This window comes from Pleurodeles waltl, chromosome 6 (genome assembly GCF_031143425.1).
Source record: "Pleurodeles waltl isolate 20211129_DDA chromosome 6, aPleWal1.hap1.20221129, whole genome shotgun sequence".
NCBI classification, from domain to species: domain Eukaryota; kingdom Metazoa; phylum Chordata; class Amphibia; order Caudata; family Salamandridae; genus Pleurodeles; species Pleurodeles waltl.
The window spans coordinates 313,872,921-313,899,221 of NC_090445.1; the positions used below are offsets into that span (position 1 = coordinate 313,872,921).

Here is a 26,301-nt window from a genome sequence, read left to right on the forward strand (position 1 = left end):
AGTAAGTCTTCATATGTAGCACGTGTTGGCCATAGATACGTGTGCTTAGCATACTCCTGCCATCTAGTTTTGGGCTCAAACCAAGTCATCTAGTGGTGGGCTTAGATGTTTTTCAAGTCATGAGGTATGGTGACTCCTCCTATAATCTGTATTGTGCATGGTCATCAGCTCCTTTGTTAGATTGTTTTTCTCTGCCATTGGGTTCGGATGTCTATCTCGGAGCTCAGTGACCAAAACTTCGACAGCTTCCAATGAGGACTTTTCAGCGCCCTGATTCATAACCCTTCAGATAACATTAGAAAGACAATCATTGACTGGGTTTCTACACATATTTTGTTCCGCCTGCCTGGGCTCTGGCCTGGGTTCAACTTTTCCTTCCAACTTGGCCACTATCTTCTTCCAATCGATCCACATGAAATGATGGAAAAGACCCTCTTCAGCTTTTGCCCTACGTGCTATGCTAATTATTTCAGGCAGGATCATCACTCGGTCTGGAACCTGTGCCTGCCTACCGAACATATCAAGACGTTGTCTCAAACTTGCTTGGCCTTCCGGTCCAAAAAAACATTTCCCAACGGAGAGAACACTGCAGGGCTCATACCACCATGCAAGCACACGAAGCTGAGGATGCAACCTTGGGGACCAACCACTCACCCATGACGTGCCTATGGACATACCCATCCTACTTGCAACCAGCTACGAAGGGTCTGACTGTACCCTACATCATCAAAAGAGCACGTGAGTACACTGACGAAAGCTTTCTATGCCCACACAAAGACTTATCCAAAAGCACACAAAATCACACTGCCCTCGGACCGTAAATGTGTCTGGCATCCCTCTGCCTTCACAAGCTCTGAAGGGCACTGAAAAAACAAAGCACCAACCGTCTCGAAGTGGAAGCCAGCTGTGATGCCAGCATCCAAAGCGCAATCCTTGATGCTGGAGAAGCCTACGAGGCCTTTGGAGCCGAAAACTGCACCTTCGGAACCTGAAAATGCCCTCGGCATCAAAGGTGTCTGTGAATGCCATGCACACCTCTGTGCCAAAAACACCTTACTGTCCATATATGGAGGGGAAAAGGACTATGCCTTAAACAGCCCTGAAAACATGGCTGTTTAATGCATAGTCCTTTTCCCCTCCATACAGCGACTGCAAGTGTCAGAGCTCACAGCGCTGGGAGACCCTCGGGTAGCCATGCGATATATAAATTAACATAACATAACATAAGAACTCAAGCCATCGTCCCAAAATTACCCTCTATGCCGAAAATGACTAAGACTGCTGCGGTGCCGAAGGAGAGACCTGTTGAGCCTATACTCACCAAACTGCAGGAAAAACTTGATGCCAAACAAGAGACTGTATATAAACCCAGACGCTGGAAAAATGGTTACAAAACCACCTTCAGCATCAACAGACATGCTTCCTAAGAGGAAGAAAACATTTGAGGAGGAGATCATGGGGACTGAGCCTCAAAAGTCCCCAACAAAAATATATAAAGACAGTTGCACTAACCCTGTACAGTTTCATCAACTCCCTCCTCCTCCCCCTCCACCATTATCTCTACTCTCTGCTCTATCACCTAATGTTCCTCTGCTGCCAACACCAGCTACACCTCTTGCTCATCTATCATCACCACAACAATCCCATACAGCTCACCTGCAGGGATAACCCACACCATCGTCTTTTGGGGACCATAGCCCAGGTCTGCTGTGATGTACCATATTTTCAAGATGCTCAGGGCAACCCTCCGAATTTTGTCATTGCATCGGATAACTAGGATGTAAATCCCAAGGATGATACTGACCCTCACCTCTACCCCTCTAAATCCTCCCCATCAGACAACACAACAACTTACCATGAAGTTCTGTTCAGGTCTGCACACTACCACAAAGTGGTTATGCGCATACTATATGTGGATGTTTTCCTAGTAGAAACGCTATACAGATTGCTGCGTACAGTACAATTCTTGCCTCTGTTAAAAGGCATGCTTAAGCGCAAGGCTGAGATCTTTAAACAAACCATTAAAATCAAGGGTTTTAACTACAAGGGTTGACAAGAAATATAAGCCCTTACTACCCGACCCAGCATATATCAATGGGTCTTTTTCTCTTGAGTCTCTGGTAGTATATATTGCCAGAATATGGGCCAATTTTCAAGGGACTGGCGATGCTTCCCCCCACTGACAATGAGAGCATGAAGAATGACACAGCCGGAAAGTGGGTTGCAACATAAGCAGCCAACTACCTCGGGATAGCAAATTCAGTAGGACTCCTACTTAGGTACAACAGGCCACGAGACCAGATGCAAGAATGACTCCAGCATCTCTCGACCAAGACAAGCAGATAGGAACAGAAATTGTGGAGGAAAGAAGGGTAATATCTAATGCCACTATACAATGTGTCTTCAATGCCGCAGACACAAGCGCAAGGGAGGTTAACACCAGCATCACTATCAGCCGCCACATATGGTATAGAATTTCTGGCTTCAAGACAGAGGTACAGCAACATCTACTGAGTTTGCCATTTGATGGGGAACATCTTTTTGGACGACAGGTAGATCAAATGTTAGAGAAAATTAAGAAAGAAACCAATGCTGCAAAGGCAATGGGTGCCTTACAGACATACCAGCAAAGGGTTCCTTTCGGAGAGGCCATTATGGAGGGACATCAAAAACAAGTACCTTCACAGACACAGGCACCATTCAAAAACCGCAGATCTCCTGTCGGTCTCAGTACACCCAAGGGGCATACTGTAAGTCTCAATACAAAGGCATTTCAGGTCGAGGTCAGGGGAATGGCTACAGGAGTACTACGCAGACTGGGTACAAAGTACATCAGATCAGTGGGTCCTTTCTAACATAAAAGATGGATATTGTCTTGAACTTGCATCTCCACCTTCCAGTATCCCACCTCATGTGCTGCGGCGCGAGCAGAACATTCGGCTTGGGACGCGGCGTGCGCCAGTAAGACGCACCGCGCCCCTACACTTTCTTATGTTTGTCGAGGCCCCAAATTGGGCATGGGGCCTCGCTACTGCATTGGCGCGGCACGCCACCGTTAGTTCCTGCCTCTCCTCACTCTCCTCACTCTCCCTTTTCTTCCCCACTTACCTTCTGCTTCTTTTTCCTTCTTTTCTGTCATCCTCGTTGTCTTCCTAACTTATGCCTTTCTTTCCTACCCATGGTTCCCTTCTCCTTCCCTGCATGCCTTCCTTTTCCCTGCATGCCTTGGAGCCTTATTTAATATGGTGCCTTTCTTATGGTATTCTATGATATGTTCCCAATCCAATATAGTGACTTTTACTTCCTGCCAGTCACTACCTGTTCTTTGGGTATATAAGATGTGTGATTCCTCTCCTCTTTGCGCTGCAGCACTTCCTTTGGGTAGTGATCTTCGCTCCTGTTCTTTTGCGTAAGAAATTGATTTTCTGAGCCTGTTCCAGCTTTTTCTTTGTCATTTTTGACTTTTTGTTCCGATTTATTTTTAGCTTTTTTGTTTTTTGTTTCAGAAGTTCCTTTTTTGAGGTTTTTCCCCTTTTGGTTTTTTTCCCTCGGGGACTCCTTCTGGAGGGCACGTACTGCCTTTGGCGTTCCCTCCGTCAGCAGCACTGTGGCTACCAGAAAGGGTCGCCCCTATTTGGGCCAAGGCAGAACCTATAAGAACAAGAACCTCGCCATACTTCCAGTGGGCCACAGACATAGACAACGAGTAAGTCGTGACACCTCAAGCACAAACTATGTCAAGAGACTATCTGTCACTCCTACAAGAGAAGATTCAAGCTCTTCCTCAAAAGGGGGCCATCAAGCCTATCCCAACACAACCCCAAAGACACCTTGTGTACTCGCTGTACTTCCTCATTCCAAAGAAAGACAATACTTTAAGGCCTATATTAGACCTCAGGCCACTCAACAAGTACATCATGTCAGAGCAGTTCCAAATGGTAACACTCCAAGAAGTAATATTGCTACAGCAAGGAGACTTCATGATAGCCATGTATCTGAATGACGCCTATTTCTATATTCCTATACATCCACCCATCAACGCTACCTCTGTTTTCAAGTATGTGGGCAACATTACCAGTTGAAGGTTTTGCCTTACCTCTTTTTTAATCACATTGTCAAGTTGCAGTCAAAACAGTAATAAGCCTTTTAGAGATGATGGCTTCATGGGTTTCCATAGTACCACCTGCATGTCTGCACATGCTCCCCCCCCCCTCAGCAGTGCCTCCAGTCACAGTGGTCTTAGGCAGAGGGGCATCTACAAGATCTAGTGTTGGTAGGGCCAGCTACCCATGTCTCTCTCTCTCTTCTCTCTCCTCTCTCTCTCTCTCTTCTATCTCCTCTCTCGCTCTCTCCCTCCAGTAGTGGAACAACAATCTGTTGCAGGGTTGGCCCTTTAAAACGCCTCTCCCGTAGGTGACCATTACAACAGATGCATCCCTACACGTTTGGGGGGCACATAAGCAAGATCTCACTGTTCTTGGCCAGTGGTCTTCAACTCAGAAAGACCTTCACACCAATCACCTAGAGCTTCTTGCAATTGAATTAGCTCTCAAATCATTTCAACAACATCTACAACACAAGGTGGATCTACTCCACACTGACCACATGACCTCCATGTATTACATCTAAAACGAGGAAGCACATACTCTATTCAGCTCTCCCACATAGGGAAGTGCATATGGTACTGGCCCACACATGGCAACATTCACCTGCTAGCAGAATACCTACCAGGGGTGAACAATGACTTCATAGTTCTTCTCAGCAGAATGCAACAGCAGGTACACGAGTGGGAAGTCGACACAACTCTACTCCACTCCAGTCGTGGGGAATCCTGGAAATAATGCTGTTAGCTACACAACATAACATAAAATGCCAAAACATCGCCTCCAGGTTTCCTCACCCAAAGTCCAAAGGCAGCCCTATGGATTAACTGGATATTTGTTTACATTTTCCTCCTCTCCAACTCACTCTTACGTGGTTCAAAAGCTCACACAATCATCCCCCACTCTAATCATAATAGCCCCATCATGGGCTTGACAAGCATGGTTCATATCCCTACTACAACTATTGGTGGTGTCACACGAGAACCTGCCACTTTGGCCACAGTTTGTAACTCCGGAACAGGGAAGAGTCATACACCACAACCCCAAACAGCTCAATCTAGCGATCTGCCTCAGAATTTGGATACCTCAATCTTACACAAGGATGGATGACCTTTCCGAAATAAACTTGCAGGCCTACCACACAATAATTTTATGTAGCCAGATGGAAAAGGTTTGCACACGACTGTATGGCAAAACAAATCCAAACACTTTCTCCCACAGCACAAGAGCTTGTTCTCACCAGGCTTATGGGTCCACCTTTTGAACCAGTACATTCCTGTGATCTGCAGTTCTTCACATGGAAAGTTTTATTCTTGGTGGCATTAACAACTCTTAGACGAATAAGACGACTTATTAGACGAATAAGTGAGTCCTAAGCGCTCACTCTGGAAGAACCATTCGTCCTAATCTATCCAGATAAATGATTACTAAGAACAAACCCCACATTTCTCCCTAAAGTTGTTTCTGCATTTCATGTAAACCATACCATTGAGCTACCAGTGTATTTTCTTAGACCTGACTCAGCAGCAGAAAGAGCTCTACACACCCTTGATGTAAAAAGAGCACAATGTACTACATCAAGTGAACAAGACCCTTTCTCAGAACACAACTTGCCATTGTTTTTTTTTTTTTTTTTTAAACCTACTAAAGGGTTCACCAATCTCAAAAGTAGGAATCACAAGATGGATGGTAAGATGAATACAAACTTGTTACCATAAAGCTAAGCTATTGTCACTGTGTCTCCAAGAGCTCACTCTGCACATAGATGGAGCTTCTATAGCTTTCCTAGGAAACATTCCACTAGCAGATATCTGTAACGCACCTACTTGGAATAACCCTAATACATTCGCAAAACACTACTGTGTTGATTTTGTAGCTAACCAACAAGCTAGAATGGGTCAAGCTATATTGCAATCACTTTTAAAGACATCTACTTCAACCATTGACTAGCCCCCACTTTTAGGGAGCGCTGCTTTACATTCAGTGCTAAGCATATGTCTATGGCCAACACATGCTACGAATGGAATATGATACTTACCCTGTAAGTGTCTGTTTGTACCGTACAGTGCGGTAGATCCATAGGCACCCACCCTCCTCCCTGGATGCTAACGGCTGACATACACACCCTTATCAAAACTTTACCTGCATGTTCATTCTTATTGTGCTTTAACTGCGCCTATCCTAAGTTCACCAAATGAGCAAGATGCAATCTAACAGAGGAGCCGATGACCATGCACAATATAGAATATAGGAGGAGACACCATACCTAGTCATTCAAAAGACTTCTTTGAAGAAAAACAAGTTGCAAACGTCCAAGCCCAATAGTACATGGCAAGAGTGTGCCAAGCATATGCATCTGGGGCACTACACGCTATAAATAGATGCAGGGTTAGTAACATATTCCTTCTGATGGATACAACTAACTGTGGATTCCTCACCTTATGAATTCGTCCTTGCGCCAGCATTCTACGGAAAGTCTTCTTCCTAGCTGTCCACGTCGACGAGGACGTCATAATGGCACGGCTCCACGTGACTCCGTCTGACGTCACCGTGCCAATAAGAGGTCCTCGTCCGCGTGCTGACGTCAGTTTTCCTTTTTTCCGTGCCTTCGATGTTTTTTCTTCCTGGCTCGTTGATTACTGTTGCGTTTTTGGTGGTTACAATGTCGCCTCCAAAGAAGTCCGGTTTTAAGCCATGTAGAGAATGTGGAGGTCGGATGTCAGTGACCGATCCACATTCGGATTGTATTTGGTGCCTTAGTTCTGAGCATGACGTTAAAGGATGTTCGTTGTGCGAGAGTATGAGCCCTAAGGCTCTAAAAGAGCGTGAGGCAAAGCTTTTTCTGGCGAAAGCAAAGAAGAAGGGCCATAAGAGGGATTCCTCCCATGCTTCACCAGAGAAGCATAAGAAGCGCCGTCATCATGATTCACGGCGCCGTCATGACTCTCGGCGCCGGTCTGAGCGGAGCCGATCGAGGTCGAGGTCTCCGTCTTCTCGACGCCAAAAGACATGGGAGATGAGCCCTACTGTGACGCCTCAGCTCAGGAGTCCAAAGTTATCGCCGGCACCGTCGGTCTTTGAGGTTGCTCATCATAGTCCCCAATTTTCGCCGGTGTCGCAGGAGCCTGATGTACAGCAGTCATCTACTCGGCAATATCCTGCATTCCCGGCTCCAGGGGCGGATCTGGCTGCATTTTTTAATGCAATGTATGCAGTTTTTCATTCCATGGCCCCTGCTGGTGCACCGGCGGGTCTCACGGGGCCATTGGCATTTGATTTGGGCTCTCCGGCGCCGTATAAAGCGGCTCCATTCATGCCTTTTTTTCCGGCGGAGAGTGTCGGATCGGCGCCAAGGATATCTCCTCGTGGGAGATCAGCACCTGTGACGGTGGCTCCACCATCGCGTCAGCCGACGCCATCGCCGCGCCATTCGACATCGATGATGTCTCCTTCCAGGCCGGCTCCATCGCCTTCCTGCAAACTGACTCCGCGGAGGTCATCGTTGGAGTCCGTGTCGGTGCCGGGTGATGCTAAGAGTCACCCATCTCTTCCTGTGCCTTTCCGGGATTCAAAGTCTTCGGCGTCAATGGATTCATTATCGACGCCGACTTTGGAGACACACCTTCGGTCTCGTAGAAAGGCTTTACGACTTTTGGAGGGGGAAGAGTACAGACAGTTGGAGGAATGTGAAATTGAGCCTTCTGATGAATACCAAGGTCGGGCCACTGCAAGCGGACTGGATACTTCCCCGGAGTGGGACATTGCACCTCCGGGGGAGTTTACAGAGGAGGCCGCATCCTTCCATACGGTGGTCAGGAAGGCAGCAGAGATTCTGGACTTGCCATTGTCTGTGGCGGAGGTGAAAACTAACCTGCTCACGGAGGTGTTACATCCTTCTGCGTCCAGCGCTGATCCTTTGCTGCCCTTCAATGAGGCTTTATCTGAGCCTATATTGGATTTGTGGAGGAAGCCAGTTACGACTTCTGCAGTGAACAGGGCAGTAGCGAGGAGGCATAGAGGTGCACCAGGAGATCCGGTTTTCATGTCACGTCATCCGACTCCTGAAAGTTTAGTAGTCCAGGCGTCTTGCTCTGCAAAGTCTGCTCCTGGAACATTCCCTGGAGTTCCAACTGATAGGGAGTCCAAGAGGATGGAGCAGTCTTATAAGAAGATCTTTTCACCCTGTAGTATGGCGCTCAAGGCTACTAATTCTACCTGTGTGCTGGGCAGGTATGTCCACGCCGTTATGGACTCCGCTAAAGAGATGGCCAAAGATCTGCCGCAGGAGGTACAAAGGTCCTTTGGGTCTCTTTTTACGAATGCGCAGGCGGCTGCACAACAGATTGTACAGTCTGGCCTGGACACGTCTGATTCGGTAGCCAGGGCCATGGGGACATCTGTGGCTACTAGGAGGCACGCCTGGTTAAGGTCCTCTGGATTTTCTTCGGACGTTCAATCCACCTTATTAGATCTGCCATTCGATGGGGAAAATCTGTTTGGAGAGAAGGCGGATTCTGCCCTTGAAAGGTTTAAGGACAGTTGGGCGGCAACAGCTAAGTCTTTGGGCTTACAAACTGCTACTGCTGCATCTTATAGACCTTTTCGCAGGTTCAGGGGATTTACAAGTGGTTCTGCCTTTCGGAGGTCCCAATACTTGGCCCAGCATCCTGCCAATCCACAATATCGTGCCTTTAGAGGGTGGGGTAGGGGTAGAGCTAGAGGGCCAGTCCAGCAGCCTTCATCTTCATCCTCCTACTCCGGTGGACAACAGCAGAAGCAGCCCTAGTTTTCCCCACTTTATCGTTCATACTTCTCCTGTAGGGGGACGGTTGAGTCTTTTTCTCCGCAAGTGGCAGTCGATTACAACGGACTCGTGGGTGTTAAGAACTGTGGAAAACCCTTTCAGGAGCCCCCTCCTCCCTTTCCCCCCCGTCCCTCATTTTGTTCAGAAGACCATCTTCTGTTGTTACAACAGGAGGTTATGACCATGTTGTCAAAGTGTGCAATAGAGTTGGTGCCGGTGCAGGAAAGGGGTCAGGGGTGTTATTCATGATATTTCCTGATTCCCAAAGCGGACGGTCGTCTAAGACCGATCCTGGACTTGAGGATTTTGAATTTGTTCCTCAAACAGGAGAAATTCAAAATGCTGACCCTAGCGCAGGTACTATTGGCGTTGAACGAAAGGGACTGGATGGTGTCTGTCGGCTTGCAGGATGCGTACTTTCATATTCCGATAATCAAGTCGCACAGGAAGTATCTCCGGTTTGTGGTCGGGACGCAACACTACCAGTTTGCGGTCCTTCCGTTTGGACTTACTTCAGCACCTCAAGTTTTTACGAAGGTGATGGCAGTTGTTGCAGCACATCTCAGAAGGAGGGAAGTAGCGTTTTTTCCCTACCTGGACGATTGGTTGATCAAAGCCAAGTCTCCAGAGCTTGTGTTGTCTCACCTGCGAATGACAACCCAGTTGTTGTTCAATCTGGGTTTTTCAGTAAATGTACCCAAATCTCACCTGGAGCCCTCTCAACGCCTCCTGTTCATAGGGGCAGTACTGGACATAACGTTGTTTCGGGCCTACCCCCCGCCTCAGCGGGTTCAGGACATTCAGGCACTGATTCCAATGGTTCAAATTGGAGCAGCAGTTCCAGTCCTCAAGGTCTTATGCCTGCTAGGTCTGTTTGCTTCTTGCATTCTGTTGGTCACTCACGCACGCTGGCATATGAGGGCTCTTCAGTGGTGCCTCCGCAGGCAGTGGTTCCAGCACAAAGGAGATCTCGGGGATTCAATAAAGATCTCCTGGGACGCTGCAGCGGATCTTCATTGGTGGACGGTGGATGGCAACCTTTCCCAAGGAAAACCGTTTTCACTACCACCGCCTGTGGCCACGGTAATATCGGATGCTTCCACTCTAGGGTGGGGAGCTCATCTGGGGGACCTGGTGATCAAGGGTTGTTGGTCTCCAGCGGAACAGATGTTGCATATCAATCTGTTAGAGTTGCGGGCGATACGTTTAGCGCTCAAGGCCTTCCTCCCTTCCCTTCGCGGTCGGTCGGTTCAGGTCCTGATGGACAACACTACAGCGATGTGGTATATAAACAAGCAGGGAGGAGTAGGGTCGTACCTTCTCTGCAGAGAGGCTCTGCGACTCTGGTCCTGGGCTCAGGACCATCAGATTTGTTTAATAGCGAATCATTTGGCCGGACCGCTGAATGTACGTGCAGACGTTTTCAGTCGTCACTTCTCAGTAGATCACGAGTGGCGTCTCCATCCGGACCTGGTCCTCTACAGCTTCGGGATGTGGGGTACGCCTCAGGTGGATCTATTCGCCACTCGGGAGAATGCGCACTGTCCGTTGTTCTGCAGCCTGCTGTATCCGTTGCAAGGAGCATTGGGGGATGCGTTTCAGATGTCCTGGAGCGGCCAGTTGCTTTATGCGTTTTCCCCCCATACCCTTGATTCCTCTGAAGGTTCGTCAAGACCCGGCCCAAGTCATCTTGGTGGCACCGGACTGGCCAAGAAGGGTATGGTATACAGACCTACTTCAACTCTCTCAGTGCCCTCCGATCTGTCTCCCATTCAGGGCAGACCTCCTCTCACAGTCGCAGGGGCAGGTTTTACACCCCCACCTCCAGAGCCTGCACCTCCATGTCTGGAGATTGAACGGGGCAACCTGAGTTCCTTTTCTCTCCCACCGGATGTAGTGGATGTTATTCTATCGTCCAGGCGACACTCCACTAAATCCATTTATGCCGGCAGGTGCGCAAAATTTGTGGTTTGGTGTGGAGAGAATCAAAAAGATCCCTTAAAGGCCCACCTTTCAGATGTTCTTTTGTTTGCTCTTGATTTAGCAAAGAAAGGCTGTGCGGTAGCTACAGTTATAGGCTATTTGGCGGCTCTGTCGGCTTTTCTTTGCCTTCCGGACCAGCCTTCTTTATTTAAATCTCTGATTGTAAATAGGTTCATTAAGGGTTTAGTTAATAGGTTTCCTCCCACGCCCTTTCACATGCCTCAGTGGGACCTGAATCTGGTACCGACATTTCTGATGGGTTCGCCTTTCGAGCCTATGCATTCATGCCCATTGAGATATTTAGTCCTAAATACTGTTTTCTTGATTGCGATTACTTCTGCTAGAAGGGTCGGGGAACTTCAGGCCCTTTCTGTTAAACCTCCATTTACCATGTTTTTCCCTGATAAAGTGGTGTTGAAAACCAGGGCGGCTTTTCTGCCAAAAGTTGTCATTCCTTTTCATATGGGCCAGACTATTACCCTTCCCTCGTTCTACCCTCCTCCCCACCCCTCTAAGGATGAAGAGAGGCTCCATCGGTTGGACCCTAAGAGGGCTCTGAGTTTCTACCTGGAGAGAACAAAAGACTTTCGTCTGGATGATCAGCTGTTCGTAGGGTATGTTGGACAGCGGAAGGGCAGAGCGGTCCAGAAACAAACAATCTCCAGGTGGGTCATCCTGTGTATAAAAGTTTGTTACTCTCTGGCGAAGAATGTTCCCACTTAGGGTATCAGGGCCCATTCTACTAGGGATAAGTCGGCCACTTCGGCCCTAGCGAGAGGGGTTCCATTAGTGGACATTTGTAAAGCGGCAACTTGGGCGTCCCTCCATACCTTCGCAAAACATTATTGTTTGGATTCTGAGGTGAGGAGGGACGGTCATTTTGCTCGCTCGGTATTGCAAGATTTCTTGGTGTAATCAGGCGGGCACCCACCACCGAGTGCGGTACGGCTTTGGGACTCTATTCATAAGGTGAGGAATCCACAGGTAGTTGTATCCATCAGAAGAACAAGTTACTTACCTTCGGTAACGCTTTTTCTGGTGGATACACTAGCTACCTGTGGATTCCTCACAGTCCCTCCCGCCTCCCCGTTGCCTGCCTGATTTCACGCTTATCTTGTAAATGATTTATGTTTGTTTATGTGTGTGTATATATATATATATATATATATATATATATATATATATATATATATGTATTTATGGATGTAATTTAATATTCTGATTTTTCATGTGAATATATGCATTAATGGGAAGTGTTCTTGTGTATATATATTTTTCTTTACATTTTTTTATGGGTCGGTTCTCACCTGTTCGCCTCAAAGGCACGAAAAAAATGAGGTGAAACTGACGTCAGCACGCCGACGAGGACCTCTTATTGGCACGGTGACGTCAAACGGAGTCACGTGGAGCCGTGCCATTATGACGTCCTCGTCGACGTGGACAGCTAGGAAGAAGACTTTCCGTCGGATGCTGGCGCAAGGACGAATTCATAAGGTGAGGAATCCACAGGTAGCTAGTGTATCCACCAGAAAAAGCGTTACCGAAGGTAAATAACTTGTTCTTTTAGTACAGACTCTATCTTACTGCAGATTCTTCACCAACTCTCTTGTCTTCCTCGCTATCTGAAATGGGCTCTTCACCTAAGAGATTCCATGAGAATCTGCACACTGCTCACATATTGTTTTTTATTTACCTCTGCATTTGTGCTGTGGACACAGTAATGAAAGAAACTGATGTCAGTGCACCTGGTTTGCGCTTATATCGGCACTGCAGCTTCACTTCTGACGTGCAGTGGATCAAAAGCACCTACTGGTGTGCAGAGGTACTGCTCAAGATTTTCTTGATCTGGTCTGACACTTGTGGAATACTCTAAGGAGAGGTATGTGCCATTAGATAGACTATCTACCAGAAAAGTGTTAATAAAGGTCGGTAACTTGTTCTCTTAAATGACTTTGGACCAGATTTAGATTTCGGTGGAGCGGTTACTCTGCCACAACAGTGACGGATATATATCCCATCCTCCAAAGGCAATAATGGGATTTAGATTTCAACAGACAGGATATCCATCACCGTTGTGACAGGGTAACCCCTCTGCCGAAATCTAAATAAGGCCCTGTGTTTTGTATTGAACTTAACTTTGTTCCTTCATTTTTAGTTGCATTTGCCTTTATGGTTCCATGTGTATTCCCTTAGGTTACTTTTGAACACTCCCTTTTGGTTTATTTTTCCTATATAAGGTGGGAAATGTATTTGTGGCTTCACTTACTCTCATGCCTATATGGAATGTTATGCGTGTATGTTGTGTTTTTCATGTCTGATGTGACTGTGACATGCAGTTATTGCTGTAGTGGGTAAAGCAGAGATTACCAATCATTGTGCTAAATGTATCTCACCTAGTAACAAAGCTAAATATAAAGATTAAAGAGTACATATAAGAAAGGAAAAGCAAAGCATATAACATCAGATAATGCAACTAGTGATACCTTAACAATAAAGACCTTAGTGGTAGAAAGAAGGAATTTCAAAAGAAGTGTAAAAGATGTGGGGTCAGGAACAGTTAGCCTGCGGTAAAACCTGTTCTGTGTTGAACCAAAAATATGCAGGATGTGGTATTAAGGAACATTTTATTGGTATGCAAGAAGAGTGGATCTAGAAGCTGGTATGGAATGTAAGTCAAGTTAAAAATGAAAAGGATTTAGAGTCCCATAGATTTGAAAACCACACTATGAGTAACACAGAGGATTATGTGCTAAATGTAGTAAGAGACCATGCAAATGAAGTGAGGAACATGTGAGTGTACAGAATGTAAACTTTGTGGTGGAGTGTATAAGAAGGCTTCTTTTCAATTTAACAATCGCAAAACCACAGGTAATTTATTTGTAGCGGAACGCTGTCCATCTTTTTAGGGGTGGCTAGATGAACGAGCTATAAACATTACATTGAGAGTGACTAATCTAGAAGTAATCATTGTAGGGAAAAGTGTAGTCACTGAAGACATTATGAGTGAAGAATTTTCAAAAAAAGTTCTGGAACCATAGGTGCTTTAGAAGGATTTTTGCGATATTTTATGTAAAAGGGTGTAATTACTAAAGCCACAAATTGAAAAAATATATGGTTATAAGGGAGAAGTTTAATCAAGAAATTGAAGCTTGGTATAATAGAACCCATTTAAGCAGTGGAAAGGTTGGCACCCCTAGACTTTGCAAGACAAGCTGAACTCTCTGCATCGATTTAAGAGGCTAATACGCCAAAGATATATCGAATGATTGCTTTAACAAAGGGAATTAAGTGATTTTCTTCTATTGATGTGTCATCAGCATACCATCAGGTGCTACACCCTGAAAGTTAAAAAAAAAAAAACAGCATTTATAACTCCAGTGAAGTACTTTCGATACGTTTGCATGCCATTTGAACTAGTAGCACTAGCTTTGGTGGTTCAGCGTTTGATGTTCAAGCAATTTAAAGACCATATGGAACAATTTCCCTTCAGTGTGACCTTTTTGGTAATGGAAGATAATAAAGCACAACATGATGTAAGGCATAGGAAAGCTTTATGGTTCTGGAGGAACATGGCCTAACTGCTTTACAAACTTTGAGCTATATAGGACACATGATCAATCATGGATAGATCAAACCAGTGCCAGAATTGTTAGAGTATTGAAGCTGCACCTGCGCCAGAGTATAAAGATGATTCAGGACCCTTCAAGGACGAACAGAATTTTATACGAAATTTGTAAGGAACTTTTCTGAAATGATCTTTGATGTCAGGCAGTTGTTAAAGAACAAAGTCAAGTTTGGTTGGGCATTGCCATGTCAAAAGGAATTTGAAACATTAAAAAAGAAATTTGAACAGCTTTACCCCTTCAATGACACAATTCCAAAGGAAGTAACATTTTGACAACTGATGCAAGCTGTAAATGGATAGCTGTGCCAGATGGACAAATAGACAAAGATGCAAAGGAATGCTGTTTTATGACAGTGAAGTAGACATTAACACTAGTGTGAGGTTTAGAACATTTTCACCATTTTGTGTGGGGAACTGAAGTTATATTCAGAAGTGATCACACACCGCTGACTAAAGTTATTACAAGAGAAGGTCTATTCATTGCAAGTGTCAAAATAGCACATATGTCTGTGAGATTATTAGATTTTCATTATATGATTAAATGCTTATCAGGAATTTAGAACAGACTAGCTGACAGGTAAAACCCGTTGCCACTCCATATTCCAGAAGCACCAGCCTATGAGGGGAAAGGATATGTCCCTGGCTTGGACAGTTAAAGAGTGTGAACATGCTAATATTGAAGAAGAATGGGATGTAGTGATAATGAGAGATGTTACTGTGAATGAAGTGAAAGAGTCCTTGATGTAGAGTTGGCCTAAAAGAAGTTACTTTGGGTATTTTGTGAGAGTCGTGAGGTACTTGAGAATTGCTTTCTTCTGCGTAAAGTTTGCAAGGAGGAATATTTAATTTATGTCACAAAGGACTCCTAGAAATAGGAAAGTGTGAAAAGAAAGTGAAATAATTATATTGGCAACATCAAGCAGATAAGGAGCTTGGCCAGTGAGGGAATGTATTGAATGCACCAGTTCTGACAAGACTCAACGGGCGAAGAATCCAGGGTAATCCCTGAAATGGCATGAGAAACAGTGAGAGTATATGTAATGGAACACGTTTTGGAAGAGGATCTTACAAAATGGGACCAGTGTTGAGAGAAGATGGAAGGTCATTTTACTACTCAGTGCTGTTGGATTATTTTTCAAGTGGCCAGACATTGAGATGGTTGAGGGCAAACCCCAGTATAATTCTAAAGTTCTTCTGTAATACATTCCAGACAGAATGTAACAAAAGAGAATAATTAGTGACAATGGTGCACAGTTCAAGTTGGAAGATGTTAGTACATTTGTGTCATGTAATGCCATACAACATAATACTACCTCTGTGTATCATCCTGGTGGCAAAGTAGAAAGTTTCAATGGGGTGATCAATGGTGTGGTACAGTTAGCAAAGAAAGATAGAAAACAAAGGATTGTTGAAGTTAAACATAAGATTTGGGCTTATTGTTCGACTGTAACTGCTTATAGTTAATTTATTATCACACGCTGTAGAATTCCTTTTTCCTCGCGCAGTGTGAGTTTGATGATTGAGCCCAAGAAAATGGAGCAGTCAGGTAATAAGGAGAAAGAAAACATTGGTAACTTTCAAGATGTGTAAAAGAAATATTTTGACCTTAAACATGGGATTGAAGAAATGTGCCTTCGATGTGGGAGAGTTTGTGAGAGTGGAATTTTCTGGCATGAGGAGGAAAGGGAATGAAAAATTCTCTGAAGCTCTTGAAGTGATAGAGATATTTGGTAATTCTGTTACATTGACTAATCTTAAAGTATGGCATTTTGGGAGGTTGGCCAAATGTAAATTGTTATGGAAATTGGAAAGAGAGTTGAGGTGTGAGTCAAATGATTCAAAATATAATAAGCATTTGCAATGCAATGGGTCCCCTGTTTGTTGAGTTAGGGCTATTAGTGTTGTAAATTCCTATTTGGACATTTCTTGCCACATAAATTGAAAATGAAAAGTAAGACAGTTGACATAAGCGAGCCGATTCGAAGCACCACAGCCGCTATAAGCATGAGCGAAAAGAAGAGAAACAAAAGGAAAAAGAGGTTTGCTCGCAGTCAAACGTATCAGCAAATGTGCAGTTATCCATGTAACACGGTCTTTGTCCAAGGCAGTAACAAAACTGCCCCAAGGAGGAGCAAACGTAAAGCATTTACCAATGATGATAAAGTATTTTTGAAAGACAAGCCCATGAATGAGTGATAGTGATGGGCGTGCGGTGAACGTGGTTAAAAGCCCACAGATGGATTACAACAGGTCAAAACGGTTGCACGCTCGACCTTTTGAATAAGTTAGGCACATCCTGCACTAGCCTCATCATATTGCTTTTTTCCCAAAGCATTGATAGAGTCAGTAGGTCTCACCTTTGCGAGACCTATTGGATTTCTCTTTTTTGTCATGTTGTACAGCTGCCCAGCATGGTTAAAAATAAAATTAAAAAGCGCTATGATAGAGCAAGAGTTGACCACTCCATGGCTCTTTTGAAAACACTTTTTTTTTTTTTTTACTCTCAGCTATGTTGCATAGCATTCACGCTAAGAAACAGCAGAGACAAAATCAATAGATCTTGCATAAGTACAACCTATTGGCTTTGCTATTGCATGTGGTTTTTAGGTGAAGGTTGGTTAAGTGATTTTAGATACGTTACATGATTCATTTACCAATTGACCCTTCCTTAGCTGTTGTTATATATCGCTGCTTCCCACATGGTAGTGGATCCTTTCGGATGATTTGGATTTTTTTGTGCAGCATGCCTCCTTCTTATATGTCATGTAACAGGGCTATAGGTTAACCGCTGTCAAAGTAAGAATCACTCCCCAAAAGCACCTGTTGCACTTGAGGAGCCAGCAAATAAACAATCTGTCTACTATATAGGTATACTTTCATTTACTAAATAAGGGTAACCCTGCACTGGGCAGTGCTTTATGAATTGAGTGAAACTCTAAATGTTCCTTTTCACAGAAATCTTTAGTAAAAGGTGAATTATTTTTTAGGTTTCAAGAGAAACCAGAGTATATGTTTCATGGCCACCACCCGTGGGGCCAGGGAACACCTTTCCACTGACTGTCACAGTGACTTAGCTTACTAAGTTCATCTTAGAAAACCCTTTAAAAGACAACCAATTTATAATAATTGTTGTAATGCGGTACATTGATAAAACACTTGTTGCCACAAAAAGAAACCGGAGGTGACACGGAATTCTGGGTATGTAAATTTAGTCGTAGGTCACATGACGAGAAAGGCTGCACCACAATAGTTTTCCTGCTCAAGTCGTAATGTTGGCCCTTTAACTCTGCACATTTTAAATGGTGCCTCACATAGGCTTTTGTGAGGACCGGTAGCACCCTAGAAGAGGATTTTTATACGCCTACCTCAAAGCATGCTCACTGGCTCATTGCTGTTCTTTCTGAGACAATGAATTAGCCAGTGTGTTTTTTACTAGAAGCCTATAAGTGTGCATCAGCTACTGTAACAAAACAAGTATTGGGAAAGCGGAATGAGTTAGATCTATTAGCTTAAGTTCCTGACTGGAATTTTCTTGCCACTTGAATTGAAAATGTAAAGTAAAACAGTTGACATAAGCGAGCCGATTCAAAGTGCCAAAGCCGCCATGAACATGAGCGCAAAGAAGACACACAAAAAGAAAATACTGCTTGCGGTCAAACATATTGGCAAAAGTGCAATTATCCATGTAACAGGGTCGATGGCCAAAGCGGTAACAAAACTGCCCCAAGAAGGGACAAATGTAAAGCCTTTACCAATGATAACAAAGGATTTTTGAAAGGCAAGCACAAGAACGAGTGATAGTGATGGCCGTGCGGTGGGCGTGGTTAACAGTTCACAGATAGATTGCAACATGCTAGAGCACTTGCGTGCTCAACCTAAAAATTGTGACTGGTTAAATTATCCTGACGCTGTTGGAAGTGATGCTTGTGCAGAGATTGAGAATGGAGAGATTGTGAATACGGCTCAGCTGGTACATCTGTTTCCAGAGATAGGCCTGTTGATGGAGTGGCACGATCCACAGGCTCTTCAACTAATGGTGTGGTAGCACAAGATCAGTGTTGTGGTAGCACTACTTGATCATGGTGTTACACATACTAAACTTTTTTATGTTTTTGTTCTTTAATAATATATGTTTATTAATGATAATTTCAAAATACATTGTGTTGTTTACGGGGTAGTCGTGTCACCATGGAATCTAGCTCTTCGTGATGTAAGTAACTATGGGCCAGATGTAGCAAGTTCTGATTTTGCGAATCGAAAATTGCGAGTCGGTGCGACTCGCAATTTCTGATTCGCAAAAATTGATGCAGAACGGTGTCTCAGATACCGTCTGCGATTCGCTATGGAGTCGCAAAGATCCACCTCATTAATATTAATGAGGAGGGTCGCATTTTGCGACCCCATAGCGAGTCCCTGCACTCACAGGGATGGTGGCCTGCTGAAGACAGCAGACCTCCATGTCTGTGACTGCTTTTTAAATAAAGCAGTTTTTTATTTTATTTTGCAGCCCGTTTTCCTTAAAGGAAAACGAGTTGCAAAATAAAAAAAAATAACGAGACCATTTGGTTTCGTTTTTTTCAGAGCAGGCAGTGGTCCATTGGACCACTGCCTGCTCTGAAAAAAACTTCTTGGCAACGTTCACAAAGGGGAAGGGGTCCCATTTGCGAATGGGTTACCACCAGTGTGACACTGGTGGTAACTGCGAAAAAAAGCAATTTAGCATCGCGATGCAAGTCGCAAATAGGAAGGGAACACCCCGACTCGCAAATTGTGAATGAGCATCGCGATGAGCATTTTGCATGGCGCAAACTGCGATTTTTGCAGTTTGCACCATGCAAAATGTTTCCTACATCTGGCCCTTTGCCACATATAAAATAGAAGTGTGATCTAGAATGTCTGTAAATGACTGGTAAGTTGCCTGGTGTGGTGGAAGAAAAAGATGTTGCGTCCAGGGTTTGAATGAACGAAGTTAAAACTTATCCACTAAGTTTATCTTTGCACAGAAGAAGCACGGCTTCCAGTACCTAGCTCAGTCCCTGTATCTAGCTGTCTTATCTGGAAGGCTGCCAATCACTAAGACGTCTGAGTAAGCATTTAAGCACAGGCGGTGCGATAGGATGCTAGTAGTGTCCAAGAAGACACATCCAGCTGTTCCTGACTAACCAGCCAAAGCCAGCAGATCGATCCTCCACAGAGCCCATATTTTCAAAGTGGGGTGTAGCCTGAAGGAAACCTAAGTGATTATAAACGCTGATACCGGTGGTGGGGCATAATACCCGAGACTGCCCTTTTGGGCTGCAATGGCTCGGGAGTGAGGCTGGTCATTTGTCCATCACCATTCTAAGACACACATCTCTTCACTTCTCTTGTGACACTGCACTTCAGTCACTTACTCTACTCTGCAGTGCCCTGCCTAAGCTACAGCCAGGCTGAACAGCAGAAGGGGGCGATGAGCCAAGGGCTGTAGGCTTTGCTGAGCTATGGTGTGTAACACGTGGAAGCCTTTAAAAGAGTTGGACTCTATTCCCATTTTTAGGGTGTTTTGATATGTGTCTTAAGAATCTCTGCGTGTAGAGACATACCGATTACTCCTATCCCCCTCAATCGCATCCGTTTCCATTGTTTGTACATTGAGGGAGGAGAGTTGTAAATGCTATGTTTTTTTGGGTTGTGTTTCTGGGGGAAATATTCAACAGTATGTCGTTGTGGAATAAACCTGTATAACCTATATAAACGCACATCCTTGTGTGTGGATTGGGCCACTTTTTTTTTTTTTTTTTTTACTTGTTTGAAGGATGAGTGTGATAGCGACTTTCCCGCATCACACATAATGTTAACACTGTACCGTTAATCGTTTAGTTAGTGAAATCTACTTTTACAGTTAACTTTCCAGCTACCAACTTGACGCATTATTAAACTGCTTTTAGGCCTCTTTGTATTTGTGGGATATTATGTATTACGATATTTCTATAGTTTGACACGACCGCTGTATGGAAGTCATTCTGTGCGAGCGTACCATTCTCTTGTCCCGAATTTGAGGGAGTACCTTCGATACGAACTGGGGTGCTGAGCAGCCCGGTGCCCTCTGCAAATCTTGCCTCCGAAGTCTGACATGAGAGGTTGAGGGGTAAAGCAGTACGAGGATGAGAGGAGGTAGAAAGAAGAGGCATCTAACCATTGAGAGAAATGAAAATAAACCTCTGAATGTGATGAATGAGGACGGGCTCACAGGTGCTTGAGATTAGTTAATTAGGAAATATCAGGCTGCTGGGGTTGCCAGGCTATAGGGGCATGAATGCTCAGAATAATATGACTTTATTAACACCGCCTCAAATGAAACTGTACTCATTCTACTTTGATTTCTCTGCAGGTGCACTGATGAACAAAAAAGAATAATGCCAAGGCAGTAGACACCAGTGCCAGCTTTGCAGAGAATTCCAGCCCCCCACTGTTGCAAGGGCGAGAGCAAAATAGAACTGACCACAGCTCAGAACACATTGCCACAGGGCCAAAAGTGGACACGAGGAGGAAAATACATCGCACTGAGCAATTATTTGCCTCGTCTAGGACTGCTCCAGCTGGGACCATGCCCCCCACTGCCAATAAGGGATCAGGTGGCTGTCCTACCAGCTCCTATGGACTAATATGTCTGCCACCTATATCGGAGGACCTACAACTGATCTGGACACAATCTGAGTTGACTAGCGAGTTGGACGACAATGAACAACTTATCCACACCTTTAGTTACTTTCCATACCCCAGTCTACCAGAGATTGCTCTTCTCTGCCTCTGCTACGGTCTACAAATGGAGAAGGTCAAGACGTGGTTCATGGTGCAACGCATCCGCTGTGGCATCAGCTGGTCTTCAGAGGAGATAGAGGAGACACGAGGCAGACTTCTCCGCAGCCAAGACCAGCTACATTTCAAGCCTCTGGTAGCCATGGCACGGCGGGCAGCCGGACGTGGACCACCACCAACAGAGCAAAGGACAACAACTAGGGATACAGCTAGTTCACCAGCTGCCTTCAGCAGTTTCCGGAAAACTGACGTTGGTAAAGTGGAGATGGTTCATCGTCCACCCTCACTGACTGCACTATCATCATTGGCCAATACACGCCCTCCTTCTTTGACTGGCCTCTCATCTTTGACCAACTCAAGGCCTCCTTCACTGACAGGACTATCTTCATTGGCTAACACACGGCCCCCATCTCTGACTGGGCTATCCTCATTAGCCAATTCATGCTCACCATCTCTGACTGGGCTTTCATCAGTGACAAATGCACGACCGGCATCTCTGAATGGGGTGTCTTCGTTAAGCAACACACGCCCACAATCTCTATCCAGCACACCACTGTACACAAGCTCAGTGCCCCCTCTGCACAGTAGCCCACGACCACTGTCACACAGCACTAACATGTTGCCACTACAGAACAACTCACGACCACCTTCATACACTAATTCTGGGCTACCAGTGCAGTCCAGCTCTGGGCCTCCTTTCTACACAAGCCTGATGCTGCCATCACATAACTTGCGGCATGCCCCTTACACTAATACTGGGCTACCACTACAACCAAGTTCTTGTCTGCCTTATTACACCAGCACAGTTTCATCACAACACAACTCGCGGTCACTTTCTTACACCAACGCCGGGCTGACTTTGCAGTCCAGCCCTGGCCCGCCTTTCTACACCAGCACAACACCACCATTGCAGAACAACTCGCAACAACCCCCTTACCCTAATGCTGGGCTACCACTACCATCCAACTCAGGCCTGCCTTTCTACACTAATTTGATGCAGTCTTTGCAGAACCCGCGTCCGCCATCACACAGTAATGTGAGTTTGCTAACACAGGCTAACACTAGCCCACCATTGTACATCAACAATAGGCCAGCATCTCCAAGTAACTCTCGGCCACCATCGCTCACCAGTACACGGCAGGCATCATACAGTACTGCTACAAAAGAGTCTGTTAAAGCAATGTTGTCTGGAGACCTGCAGCACCACCTTTCTAAGCGGCCAAGGACTGAAGATGATTTGACACTGGACGCCCATGCTTCTCATACAGAAGCAATGAGGGAGTCTCCTCAGCTGAATCTGAGAGGTTCAGTGAGTCAGCTACAGGAGGAGCCAGGAAACTCTGCAGAGCATGGTTACCCTTTATCAGACCAATGGCCGGACCAAGCAGCCCACAGACTAGACAACAGTGGCCTGGATTATAAACCTCATCATCAACGATCGAAGAACTGGGAACTATCTAGTCCATTCTGCTCCCCCTCGCTGGAAGCCCAGAGTCAATCTGCTGCTAAGCTGCCCTCTGCAGCCACTGGGAATATGTTTGATGTAGATGGCACTGAGGTGAGTGATGCAGTAGTATGTCTACCCTCTGAAGAAGAATTGCAGAAGAGGCTGGAGGCCTCGTCTTGGGACTTGGATGGGGCCAACCTCACAAATCCCCAAGGTACACCGGGGCAAGGGTACATGCAGGCCAATGAGGATGGCAGCTTTTTCCCAATCATGCGACGGCAGCGCAAGACCAAAGAACAGCTAGCAATACTCAAGTCTTTTTTCTTGCAATGCCAGTGGGCACGCCGTGAGGACTACAAGAAACTTGAGGAAATCACTGGCCTACCACGACCAGAGATTATTCAGTGGTTCGGTGACACCCGTTATGCTTTGAAACATGGGCAGCTGAAGTGGTTCCGTGATAATGCCCAGGGCTGCCCAGGTTGGCTGGAACAGGCACAGCAGCAACTGCAGCTGCTGGACAGTGATGATGCCAGCCCAAGCTTGCCAGCCACTCCACCTCCAGCCCCAGAGCACACTCAGAACGGGACAGGCAAAGAAAGCCCTTGGAAAGGTGGTAGCTCAACAACACCTATGCCTCCTCCACCTACCAATGGCAGACCAGAGGAGCCAATGGAGGTACAAAAACAATCCTCATCACCACTTCCTCTTGCCCCTGTCCCTCGGGTTGACTATAGCGTACTGGAAAGCTACTGGGACTTGCACCGACAGATTAAGGAGGGTGACACTCAGCGGCTGGTGGAAGAGTCTGGGCTGCAGTTACAGCAGGTCCAGGACTGGTTCCAACAGAAAGCCATTGAGCCAGCTGAGGTAGAGGTGGTGATCTGCCTTGATGATGATGGATTGTTGGAGGCGGATGATGTTGGTGGGCTGGAGGGGGAGGATGATGCTGTGGGTGAGGGGGAGGAAGATTATGAGGATGAAGAAGATGATGATGCTGACGAAGAAGATGATGATGACGATCTGATTATCCAGGACTAGATTGCACATTCTTTTCAAACCCTCTTCCTGCTCCTTATCGCAGCCCACTGTTTTTAACCGGTGGACTACTTTAAAGCGACTTGCGACAAAATGAAGACAATGACTGAATGTTCACATACCAAGGAAATTATTCCCACCAAATCGCTCAAAACTGGAGTCTCTTTGTTTCGCAGCACTCCCACACTTAGCACACATAGCAGAGAATTACAATGGTAACTCTATCTGATATTTATAAAGTGTTTACAGTGTTCCTGGTACAGCGATGCCAGTGTCTGAAGTGTTTGGTTCTCATTACTTTTCAGTTTACACGGTGTGGAGCTATACATCTTGCCGCAATCAGGTACTCTGACACAGTCATCGGTCAAAATGTAATTAAAAGCTCGCGAGCAGCTGCTCATCGTATCTGACAAAGCATGCCCAGAAACACTCTTTGTCGCATCAATTAGCAACTAACTTTATTTCTGTCTTACCTGTAGTGACTCAACACTCCAGAGGAGGGATATAACACATCTGACCCCTTCCCTTAACTTCAAGAGTGGGGTGGCCGAATTATACATAACCAACAGTGGCCTGGTTTGATTTTTTTTTCTTTTTTTTCTGCAGCCAAAATAAATCCGGCTTCTTTTTGATACACAATATCCCTGTAACTTACTAATGGGTAAAATAAAAACATCGAACACAGGACAGGGCTGTAAAGATGTATTTCCTACATCGTAGTATGCCATTTCAGTCTGCCTACTCAAGAGATCAGTATATCATTATAGTGCCTACTGGTAGAGGTTGATGATCTGGATAATAAAGTTGTTCTCCTCTGCAGAAATTTTTTCAGTAATTTTTTAAGTCTGTTGACTGAATATAAACGTGTTGCATAAAAGTATTTTTGTAATGTGAATTGGTTATTGATGTAAATATAATCCATAGTCTTAATAGTGCAGATTTCAAACATTTAAAGAAAAATCATGGAAAAACATCTTTGAACATGGACCTGAGGGTATGTATGTAATCTGCGCTGCTCTTCAAACCACCTACTACTCTGCATTTCTTCTGCTTTCTCTTTAGCCTAGCATTTGCGCACACTAAGAATTTTGAAAATATGTTTTCTTTTGATTTGAGAACTTTGAAAACAACGGGGTTGGAAGATAGAATCTGCCCTTCAGGTGAATAACAATGTAACAATGGAATAGTTATTTTTTGCATTAATGAATGAGTCAAATACAATTAAATTAATGGCTCTTATAAGATCTGCTGCATTATGGAAAGCACTTTGTTGCTGTTTTACCCACAGTACTGTCACAATTGTTGAAGGTAGAAAATCATGATGTATATACGAGGTCTCTCTCCATAGCATAGGGATGATGACTCAGACATACCTTACATTTGTTCAAACCAAGATAAGAAACTTCAATGATTATACTGCATCAATGGAATTATTCCTACCAGTGTGTGCAGACCAGAATACTGTACATCCCATGTATACGATGAAAAGCCCGGCTTGATCACATGAGAAACTGCATCAAAAAGCCTATCAAGACACTTGCTTCTGAATCATAGGCTCAAAATTACATCGCATATAACACTACCTGCTGTCGAGCGTCTAAATAATGAGGAAAATTGAGGTCTGATAGGCTTCTACTAGAAGAGTTAAAAACTCATTACAGTTAAAAACACACTCTGCCCCTTTAAGAGTATATGGACTTCCATTTCTCATGATGCCTTGTACTGGAGGTGGCCTTACTGAGCCAGTTATCTTTTCCGGCTTGTGCATGTAGGGTCCAGAGCACTCTGAATATTTTTCCCCGATTTTCTGGAGATTTGATTTTCAGAAGACTTTGAGGGTCATTCTGACCCTGGCGGGAACCGCCAAATGGCCGCTCCACGGTCAGAAGACCGCGGAGGCCATTCTGACTTTCCCGCCGGGCCGGCGGGCGCCCGCCAAGGGAGCGCCCGCTGGCCCAGTGGGAAAGGCCCTGCAACAATGAAACCGGCTCCGAATGGAGCCGGCGGAGTTGCAGGGGTGCGACAGGTGCAGTTGCACCCGTCGCAATTTTCACTGTCTGCAATGCAGACAGTGAAAATCTTTAGGGGGCCCCCTGCAGTGCCCATGCCAGTGGCATGGACAGTGCAGGGGCCCCCAGGGGCCCCACGACACCCGTTCCCGCCATCCTGTTCCTGGCGGTAAAAACCACCAGGAACAGGATGGCGGGAAGGGGGTCAGAATCTCCAGCAGCGCCGCCATGGAGATTCAGCCCATGCAGGGGAAATCCGGCGGGAAATCCGGCGGGAAACCGCCGGATTCCCTTTTCTGACCGCGGCTTTAACGCCGCGGTCAGAATGGGCTGGGAAGCACCGCCAGCCTGTTGGCAGTGCTTCCGTGTCAGAATGACCCTCTTTGTGTCTTTAGCTCTGGATATATATCTATATATATCTATCTTCATGTGTGTGTGCCCACGCATATGTATAATCCACGGTGTGAGGACCGGTTCGGTCTTCATAGTGTGGG

At 45.4% G+C, this 26,301-nt stretch overlaps 1 protein-coding gene and 1 non-coding gene across 2 annotated transcripts in view; one reads left to right on the top strand and one right to left on the bottom strand.

Moving 5' to 3' along the window:
- HOMEZ (homeobox and leucine zipper encoding) overlaps positions 1-24,078 on the top strand; it is a 64,999-nt gene extending 40,921 nt beyond the window's left edge. The window contains exon 2 of the mRNA XM_069238120.1: positions 20,886-24,078. Coding sequence (XP_069094221.1) covers positions 21,102-23,801 — 2,700 coding nt within the window. The 5' untranslated portion in view covers positions 20,886-21,101 and the 3' untranslated portion in view covers positions 23,802-24,078. The remainder of the gene's footprint in view (positions 1-20,885) is intronic.
- Positions 17,412-17,524, bottom strand: LOC138302257 (U5 spliceosomal RNA). The gene has a single exon (XR_011205350.1). It is a non-coding gene; the product is annotated as a U5 spliceosomal RNA (small nuclear RNA).
- Positions 24,079-26,301: the final 2,223 nt, after the last annotated feature.